Below are 10,439 nucleotides of genomic sequence, written 5' to 3'. Positions count from 1 at the left end.
TAATTTGCGCGGGAAAGGGAGGCAAGCCAGAGAAGTCTTATTTAACCGTAATATTTGTTGAAAACAAGAATATCTACTGAACGATTTCAGTTAAAATTGTGTATATTAAGATTCGTAAAATATGGCAAATAAAGTAGCGAGAGATTACACTAAAGACAGAGGTAAGACTTTAATACTTTTAGAATTCCTTTATTCTATGAAAAAACTATGTGCTTGTCATTAATCATTTTTAATAATTTTAATCTTCATTAAATAATAAATTCGATACAAAGTCATATACACATACAATAACTTTTTCAGAACAATTCAAGACTTTCTTCTTGGAATTTGTGGCAATAGATGATAAGACAGATATTAAGACCTTCAAATATAGACAGCAGCTTACCAAGATAGCTCACAGAGAACAAATTAGCTTTGAAATTGATTTGGATGATGTACAATCGTTTGATGAAGAACTAGCCACATCTGTCGCTAATAATACACGAAGATACACTAATTTAGTTTTGGACGTATGTATTACTTGTACAAATATTATATTCAGAACTATTCACTTTGTTACATGAGAATTTATTTGGTATATGAATATAAAACTACATAAATTATATTATTGCAAATAATATAGTATAAAATATATATATGAGGTTATATATTATTTGTAAAAAATAATTCAAAATTTTGTCTCTTTTTTTCATATAAATAATCTAGTTGGTTCAAGAAATGTTACCTGATTTCAAAGAAAGAGTTGTCTTACCTAAAGATTCATTGGATATTTACCTGGAGCATCGATTATTAGTACAAGCTCGCACTAGGCAACCGGGTGAAGCTCAAGATGCCAGAGCTAAATATGCTCCTGAATTAATGCGTCGTTTGTAAGAAAACTTAATTTATATTCAGACATTTGTTAAAATTAAAAATAATCAAGGCTGATGAAGACAAATATTTTTCCAGTGAGGTGTATTTTAAAGATTTCTCCGATTCAAAGGCATATTCAGTAAGAGATATTAAGGCAGACAAAATTGGGAAATTGGTAACAGTTAGAGGCATTGTTACTAAAACTACCGAAGTTAAGCCAATGATTGTTGTAGCAACATACACATGCGATGAATGTGGTTCGGAAGTGAGCCAACCGGTAAAAAAACTATTTTATATTTTATCTATTATTTTTATATATGCAGTAATTATTATATAAAATCTTGTAATTTGTAATTTTTATATATAATATATCAAAATTTTAAGAATTATACATAAAACTAATTTTTGTTAGGTACATTCCTTAAGTTTTATGCCATTACGGGCATGTCCGAGTGAGGGATGTCGCGTGAACAAATCTGGTGGCAGATTATACTTGCAGACAAAAGGTTCGAAGTTTATTAAATTTCAAGAGCTAAAATTGCAGGAACATGTAAGTTTATTTCAATATTTTGAGTTTATTTAAACATTTATATATTTCTTGAGATACTATTGATTTTTATTATAGAGCGAACAAGTTCCAGTTGGCCATATACCACGATCTTTAACTATCTTCTGCCGAGGCGAAACGACGAGAAATTGCTTGCCTGGTGATCATATTATCGTTACTGGTGTGTTCCTGCCCTTTTTGAAAACAGGTTTCAATGCTAGATCAGGACCTGCGCTTTCTAGTGAGACTTATTTGGACGCCCATGTAAGGATAGACACATCTCAATTTTACAATTATATGAAATTTTCTTAGATTGATTAAATTAATTTTTCGTTTGATTTCAGAAAATAGTATGTCTGAATAACGTAGATACGGTAGATGATAGTAATGCCGAATTGACTGATCAAGAATTAAGTTTGCTGATGCAAGATGATTTTTACAACAAATTGGCTTGTTCCTTAGCCCCGGAAATTTACGGGCTCGAAGATGTGAAAAAGGCATTACTTTTACTTCTCGTTGGTGGAACGGATAAGAAGAAAGGCGATATTAAAATTCGAGGTATATATAATCGATTCAACGAATTATATTACATTTGATCTAAAAACTAATATTAATATATCTACTTTTGTTTTAGTGTCTGAAATATCTTAGATACAATGTAACGGAATAATCTTATTCTCTTATTTTTAGGCAATATCAATATCTGTTTGATGGGAGATCCTGGCGTAGCAAAATCGCAATTATTATCCTACATCACGCGATTGGCTCCAAGATCACAGTATACTACAGGACGAGGCTCGTCCGGTGTAGGTTTAACCGCTGCAATCATGAAGGACCCTTTAACCGGTCAAATGGTATTGGAGGGCGGAGCTTTGGTATTGGCGGATCAAGGGGTTTGTTGCATCGACGAATTTGATAAGATGGCAGACGCAGATAGAACGGCGATTCATGAGGTGATGGAGCAACAGACTATATCTATTGCCAAAGCCGGCATAATGGCTCGTTTGAACGCTAGAGTATCCATATTGGCTGCTGCCAATCCGGCATACGGCAGATACAATCCGCAGAGATCAGTGGAACAAAATATCCAATTGCCTGCCGCGTTATTATCGCGATTTGACTTATTGTGGCTTATTCAGGATCGCGCAGACCGAGGTAACGATCTTAAGTAAGTATATTCACGTATTATTTTTATAAATTGATACTATTTCTTTCAATCACATTTAACTTAATTATTTCTAATTTTGTATTTTGTATTTTATTTTGATATTTGTGTATCATGCTAATAAATATAAATAATCCTTCATAGATTAGCACAACACATTACATATGTGCATCAACATTGCTCGCAACCTCCGACTGAAACGGAAGCTATAGATATGAAATTAATAAGAAAATATATAAATTTGTGTAAGACAAAAGAACCTGTTATATCAGAAGAATTAACGGAATATATTGTAGGTGCGTATGCATATGAATTGTTATTATCTTACTTTTTAATATTTCATAAATTACTATACATATAAAATATAATTTTAATATTATTTATATTATTTACATTTTATATTAAATCACAAATTTATTCAACAAGTATATAATTATTAAAAATTTTACCATTGCAGACTCTTATGTGGAAATGCGAAAGGAAGCGCGTAACAGCCACGACAAAACGTTTACTTCCGCTCGTAATCTGCTAGGTATCCTTCGATTGTCGACGGCATTAGCACGATTGCGATTGTCGAACGTGGTCGACAAGGACGATATTGCAGAAGCGAACAGATTGATAGAGATGTCCAAGCATTCAATCAACTATTCCGAACAACGCACAAATAACACACAACAGAACCCGATCAATAGAATTTTCCATTTGATACGAGAACTTGCCGGCGATAAGAAGACAGTCAAAGTATCGGACATTTTAGAGCGATGTACGAGCAAGGGATTTAAACCCGATCCCGTGTACAAATGCATCGAAGAGTACGAGGCATTGAACGTGTGGCAGGTCAATCAGACCAGAAGATTGATCACTTTTATATAACTTTGTGCTTAAAGACACAATATCTTTCGCAGAATCTGATGTATCTCTTTTTCCTATATCCTGAAAGGTATTTCAACAATAAATAACTAATATTTATTTGTTTAAGAGAATTCCTACATACTTATATTAAAATTACATGTATCCTGAAAGGTATCCCAACAATAAATGATTAATATACGCGTGTATTTTTTATATTCATACTCATATTACAATTATATTAATCGTATAATTGTATTAATTACATGTATAATAAAAGTATTTCGATATAATGCGTATGTAAATAAAAAAATATATTCTAAATATTTTTTTAGGTATATATATCGACAGTCAATAAAGATGTAATCATCGCAAAGGATACTTCGATTAACGAAGGAGGTACGCAGAGTCGCCGCTAGGGGCGCCACGTTCGCGCGCGTACGGTCGAATTATATTCCAGCGACTCCGGGCCGGCGCTTCAGTCGCATCGAGTCGCTCGGGGGAGGTGTGTCGACGCGCGTCCATCCCGCTCCATTTCGCTCTCGCGGCGCGTTCGCGGTGCGATCAAACGTGCACAAGTGTGCGTCGCGCGCGTGTGCGTATCTATACATATACACGACACGCACATACACGTCCGTAAGAGCACATATGTGCGTTACACAGTGCGATAGCAGCAAAGTGGTCGAGCGTGCGTGTGTCGGGAACACCGCTGGATATACGTGATCGGCCGTCTCTGACCTCTCCTCCCCATCTATCTCTCTCTTATTCTTTTTCCTCCTCCTCCCCCCTTGCCTCCCCTGTTTCGAGAGCGCACCAAATGTTCGCGCCGCATGCCCCGAGTGCACGCAGCACTGCCGCCGCTCGTTTTCGTCGCCGTCGTCGTGCCGTCTGACGGCGCGTCCGCCGTTCGGCAAACAATCATCGCGTTCCGATACGGTGGATGACTCCGCCGGGAACGAATCCGTAAAGGAAGAAGAAGAAGAAGAAGAAGAAGAGAAGAGGAGGAGGAGCGCGAGAGGAAGGGAGTGAAGTTGGCGCTTATCGCGCGCGCGAGAGGAACGAGATTCAAGAGCGCTCGCGAAATATTCTCCGATCGTGCGCGAATCTTCCTCGCGGTTTCTTCTCTCTCTTTGTATAGAGATATAGATATATATATATATATATATATATATATCTCTCGTTCGTCGCCTACATCCGGAGCCATTTTGCCGAAATGAAAATAATAGCGCGAGCCGTCGCGTTCCCCGCGCCCTCGACTCTGTTCGCGTGGGTCCTCCTCGTGTGGTGCCACTGTGTGTGCTCGGTGGTGCACGCGAAGTCGCTGCACCACCTGAAGACGTCCACCGTCGACAACGGCACCGAGATCGTCGCCAACTGCGACCTGATCAGACCGTTCTTCGATACCAAGAACATCACGCTCGTGCCAGCCGCTGAGGATTTTTCGAACAGTAAGTCAATATTTTTATTTTTTTTTTTCGCACGACTCGAATTTATGTACCGCTCCGGTCCAGTCACTCTCCGCATCTGTGTTATTGTATTAATTTTGTATTCTGCCACATTGTCCGCGCGAGAAATTTATTTACGTCCCTCCGGGGACTATCGTTGGAAAGTGACATCAAAGTCAGGTGAAACTGACGTTTCTCTCACATGGATACACTTTAAGAGAAAAAGAGAGAGAAACCGAAAAAACGAGAGAGATAAATATAAAAGCGATTCGATGGTATATAACGTTGATTAAGATACATAATTGATAAAAACTTTATTGATTTAATAATTGAGATTATTAGCGCAATCGCGTTTAGTCGAATTTAATGCTCTCTCAATCAATCGCGTAAATGTCGAGGAACTTTTGATATTCGCTGTGAAACGAGGCTACACGTTTTGTTCGCAAAATAATTTCTTTTTTTGTAAAATTTAACACATAAAGTTTATTTTAATAATGTGTCGCGCGTGTTTCAATTTTCTTTAAAATCATTTTATTGTAAATCAATAATGAATCCAGTCACCCAGTTTTCAAATATTTATAATTACTCGTGATAATCAAATATGATGTAATAAAATTTTTATTAGTTCAATAATAATAATTACACTTTATTATATATCTCTCTATTATTATTATATTGATTTATTATTATTATTATTATGTTATTTTTATTATGCCGATATATTAATAATTCTTTCGATATATTGACACACTTATTAAATTTATTAATAATATACTATGCGACTTCTCAAATGATTATTAAAATTGCTAATATCACAATTAATATTCGATATCCAATGTCATCAACATTGATATTGATGTCATTCAGTGGGCAATTTCATATTAAATGTTATGATTTTTTTAAGCGCTATAGAGTGTTTCTGGAAATTTTTCTTCGCGAAAATGAATTAGAATTACAAGTATTGGTATAATTACATTCAAATACTTTGAAAGTTTGGGTAAAAATTTTTTCAACATCGCGTATATTTCATACGATTGACTCATTTTCTCTCTTTCTCTCTCTCTCTCTCTAAAGAGGAGATTCAACAAAGGAGGAATTTAATGTCTATCGATTCTCCAACGTCAAAGAATCAATCATTTGTATAATTATTGCTCCTCGCAACATGACTATTCTTTTTACCAATTTTCTTTCGTTCTCTTTATTCATACAAGTTTTTTCCTTCCTTGTTGATTTTGAGAGATTTATGATATTTTTTTAAAACTTTGAAACTAATAATTCTATTGGCTAATAATATATGATTCTAATATGATACACATTGCATAACACGTGTGTCCACGTGTTTTTTCCATCAATCTTACAAGTTATTTGTTTACGAAACAACGTGTGAAACTTATTTTTACCAATCCAAAAATAAAAAAGACATCATAAAGCTAGTTCTCCTTGATAAGTGAGGCTAACGTTCTTTCATTTTTTTTAGAAAAAAAATATTGACATTCCACGCGAGTATCATATTTATATAAATGATCGACACATAGATAGCTACATACTTTTATTTTTTTTATATTATTTTATTTGACATTTATTTGACATTTGATCCATATTTATCCTATTTTTGTCTGAATATTGTTAGCTTTATTTTTCAATTTTTTATTTCTCTCTAAACGTTTGATATTCTAATATTCCAAAAATTTGATATTTTTCTTTCAATATTCATAATATACTTCAACTATATAAACACATGTTCATTTATTAATATTTATTTTTCTATATTTATTTGTTTACATAGTAATTCTTTTTTTTACATTTTATTTTTATATTTAAATCTATTCTTATGTCCATATTTTTATTCGTACTATATATATATGTATATATAGCTCGGTCTTTAAATTCGATGTAGCTTCGTTCGCTAAACCGGTTCCCCCAGAGGCGAAGAGGAATGCACGTCACCGCGAGATTTCGATCGATTGCGACGCGGAATATTTTCTGATCTCGGTTGAAATTATCACGCAGAAACATTATTATTACCGTCCCTGAACATTGCTATTAATTTAACACTAAATGCACATGTATTCGAACAATGACTTTTATTATTTTCTCATTCAATATGCAAGATTAGAGTGCAATAAATTAGAATCGAATTTGAATTTTCTCAATTTCCTCTGTGCTTAAATATTTTTCTTGGGAACCTGCCATTTTCTAAGGAATTTTGGGTAACGCGTGCTTGAGAAAGAGAGAGAGAAAGACAGAGAAAGAAAATTTTATCGAAAAGTATTATGACTCGATCTATTTGTAGCGATATTGGAATAAAAAGACAATTTTTCGTATAATGAAAACGTAACGCTGACACTTTTAGTCTTTACATTTAATTGCCAGAGCTGTCTCAGAAATATAAAAAAAATGTGTAAATTTTTAAAAAGAATTTATACAGCCGGAGCTTGTCAATCATCTGCGGATCTTAAATTTACAAAAGCGTCACACTCGAGCCTCGATGTTCTCTTCGGCAAATGGAAAATGGAAAATGGAAAATCGTGGATTATGCATCGGGTTTTGCCCGATGCAGCGAAAATTCTGGCGACACGAAATGTACAACACAACATAAAACGTAAAATCGCGCGTGGAAATTCGATTAATTCGACGAAACGAAATTCCGCTTGTGTGATAAAACAATATTTGATATAATAAAATTTCCGTTTGATCGAGTTACAGGGATTACACGATCGCATTTCGATTACATTAGTCTTTTTCGAACGATCTCACAAATAGGTCGGATTACGGAGCTTTTACGCCGCGGTCGGGTTTATGCGGGTTGACGTTCAACTCAAGTCCCCCCTTCATGCTCCGTGCTCCAATTTGATTTAGCTTCAGTCGAAGGGGAGGCGTTTTAATGTGGGTAACGTTGCGCAATAATAATGCGAAGCATCTTTTCCCTTTTTTTTTTTCCAGCGACATGCTACGGCAAGTGCTGCAGCAAGGAGATGGAGGAGCGTTTGAAGCAACAAGCCCGGCTAGACTTCCACAATCTGATTCATCATCATAGCAGAAGTTTGCAGGGTCTCCTCGTCACCACCGCCGACGCTCTCAGAGGTAAGGCACTTTATCTCTTTGCCTTCTAGCACGTTCGCGTGGCCGAGCAAAGTGCTTTCGTAAGGAAAACAGAATGAACGTGTACGTGTAAATTTGTAATAGATGCAATGGCATCATCGTCGATTGATCTGTATTATTGAGAAGTTCGAATAATTAAGCGATCGCTCGATAGCTAACTTACTCGTGTGTTTAATCGATTCTATTTTCCTTCGAGTACAAGTTAGCTCTGCAATGACAATATTTTATAAACTATTTATTTAATTGGAACCGACTAGTATTGACAAATCGGTGAAATCGGTTTTTAACTGTTGCATTTTAATGCGTGTTATTTATTACACAGAATATCGAAGTAGCTTTTATCAAGTGACACTTGCTTCATTGATATAAAATTTAATATTGCGTTATTGATATAAAATGATTTGTAGTCGATGATGCAAGCGTGTTAGTAGACTTCGCTTTTAATTTTTGAAAATAAATATATTTTCGAAGCCTATGTATAAGGAACAAAGTTATTTTAATTTAAATTTAAATTATTTAAGAGAGATAAATAAGAGAGGAATGTGTGTCATTATTAAATTATTTTTAAAAGGAAAGAAAAATTATAAAACTATAAAGAATCTGAAGCGAACGAGCAGACGAATATGAATCGAACAAATTGTCGAAGTGTGAACAAGACGTGACGAGGCATTTAATTATTTAATTATTAATTTTCCTAATATTTTTTATAAGACGTGCGTACAAAATTATTATTTAAATGACATTTTTTCACTGATGTTCGCCGATACTCGACTTAAGAGACTCACCATTATAATACTTGCAATGCATATATCTCTCTGGGATATATGAAACTTTGTATCTCAGGTAACGGAGAGAGCGATCAGTAAAATGACCTGCGGTTTATTCTTCGTTTCCGGCCAATTTGGCCATTAGAATCTCTAAAGAGCTTTCATTCGTCCTTCGATACGTTTGATTTATAGAATTTCCATCGGTCGTTATATTCGACAAAAGGCGTAGGAGGAGGCTTGCTTTCCTCTCTTTGAAAAAAAAAAAAAAAAGACAAATCGCCATCGCGTTTTTTCGATTTATCGGACAGTTTCACTCGCACACCTCGAGAAAGATGGTCGAAAATTATCGCGAGACGACGATTTTCCAGGGGGTCTTCGCAGGGCTCCCTCGTGTTTGTCGGTCCTTCCATCTACGAGGGATCGAAGCCGCTCTTGGCGTGCCTTATACGGGGACAAGAGAGCGCGAATCCGCCATCCCTCCTCTCCGACCCTCATCCTCTCCCTTTCTTCTCCCCTGCCCCTATTCTCTTTCGCTCTCTCGATTCATCTCTTTAACTCCTGGGCATCGGCCTCGCGTTCAGATGCCGCAAACATGTCACTCCTTATTTCGAGCGCTTATCTCTCGACAGCGCGCGAGATGGATATTCTCGCATACGAGAAATTAACACCGCGATGCCGACTCGCGTGACTCACATCCTTGCTTTGCATATTACACTTCGTTGCTATAAATTATCGCGAATTAGTCCACATTGTTTCTATCGAAATAATGCAAAACATATGACCTTTTTTACTTATATTATTTTAATCGCTCAAGATTTAAAAAAAAAATCCTTTCTCTTTTTTTTTAATTTTCCGAAAATATTCCTTGGGCCAATTTTTAATATCGATCCACACGACTGTAGCTCACTTCGATTACGTGGTCAGTCCGGTATTTATACCGGTGTGCACGTTTAACCGATACGCGTCACACACACACACATACACGCATTCGTGCACACATGACAGAAACGGAAAACGAGATAGAGGAAGATAGCGGCAAAACGCGAGGCGCGTTCGCAAAGTGCGTGTCGTTGCCTCGGTAACACGGCGTCTAGAATTCAAGCACAGACTCCGGCTCTCTGCTATTTTCGATGCCGCGAAAAACTTACTTCCTCTCTCGCTCTCTTCCTCCTTGCATCGCGAAGTATTTGCATCTTTGCGGGAACCAACGCATCGCGTATGGCGCCGGCATTTTTTCCCAGTCTTTCACCCTAACTGAGCTCTCGTCGATCTCGGAATCTTCAAATTCGATTCAACCTGTGCTTGTTTATTGGCTCTATTTTGGAGAAAAATTTTCACACGAGATAAAATAAAAAACTGTTCGATTAATATACACGCGATTATATTTGTGTGATTTATGGGCTAATTTATTGGTATTAAATATTGAATTTTTCGCCTTTTATAGTTGACGATATCTCATGAACTTAATTTAATAGATTACTTTAAAAATCTCCACTATTAGTCATAGAAATTATTGAAAAATGTTTTTTTTGTACGTGTTTAAAATTCAAATTATAAGATATTCGATGAGATATTAATCAGAGATGTTTTAAAAGAATTTCATGAAAGTTTTCTTTTTAATTATTTTATTAATTTCTATCTCGAAATTTTTAATATTAAATTTCTTAAGTTTCTCAATTATCTTTTTATACGCTTTAAAAATGTCGTGTTAT

At 35.6% G+C, this 10,439-nt stretch overlaps 2 protein-coding genes across 3 annotated transcripts in view; both read left to right on the top strand.

Annotated features, from left to right (window-relative positions):
- The first annotated feature begins 3 nt into the window (after positions 1–3).
- On the top strand, positions 4–3,547 carry Mcm7 (minichromosome maintenance 7). The gene is made up of 10 exons (XM_083085419.1): positions 4–161; positions 301–509; positions 706–869; positions 949–1,129; positions 1,265–1,402; positions 1,478–1,663; positions 1,744–1,957; positions 2,090–2,567; positions 2,709–2,860; positions 3,022–3,547. The coding sequence occupies exons 1-10, from the start codon at positions 122–124 to the stop codon at positions 3,435–3,437; spliced, it is 2,178 nt and encodes a 725-aa protein (XP_082941545.1). The 5' UTR covers positions 4–121; the 3' UTR covers positions 3,438–3,547.
- A 341-nt stretch (positions 3,548–3,888) lies between these two features.
- Dally (division abnormally delayed protein) overlaps positions 3,889–10,439 on the top strand; it is a 48,163-nt gene continuing 41,612 nt past the window's right edge. Inside the window, exons 1-2 of one of the 2 annotated variants that reach the window (XM_083085290.1) lie at positions 3,889–4,861; positions 7,802–7,942. In XM_083085290.1, coding sequence (XP_082941416.1) covers positions 4,627–4,861; positions 7,802–7,942 — 376 coding nt within the window. In that variant the 5' untranslated portion in view covers positions 3,889–4,626. The remainder of the gene's footprint in view (positions 4,862–7,801; positions 7,943–10,439) is intronic. The other variant, XM_083085289.1, reaches the window with a different exon arrangement.

The sequence above is a fragment of the Camponotus vicinus genome, unplaced genomic scaffold (assembly GCF_025532165.1).
Source record: "Camponotus vicinus isolate PSW18456_S1 unplaced genomic scaffold, iyCamVici1.0 SCAF_12, whole genome shotgun sequence".
Taxonomy (NCBI): Eukaryota; Metazoa; Arthropoda; class Insecta; order Hymenoptera; family Formicidae; genus Camponotus; species Camponotus vicinus.
This window is presented reverse-complemented; position numbering and strand designations above follow the sequence as displayed.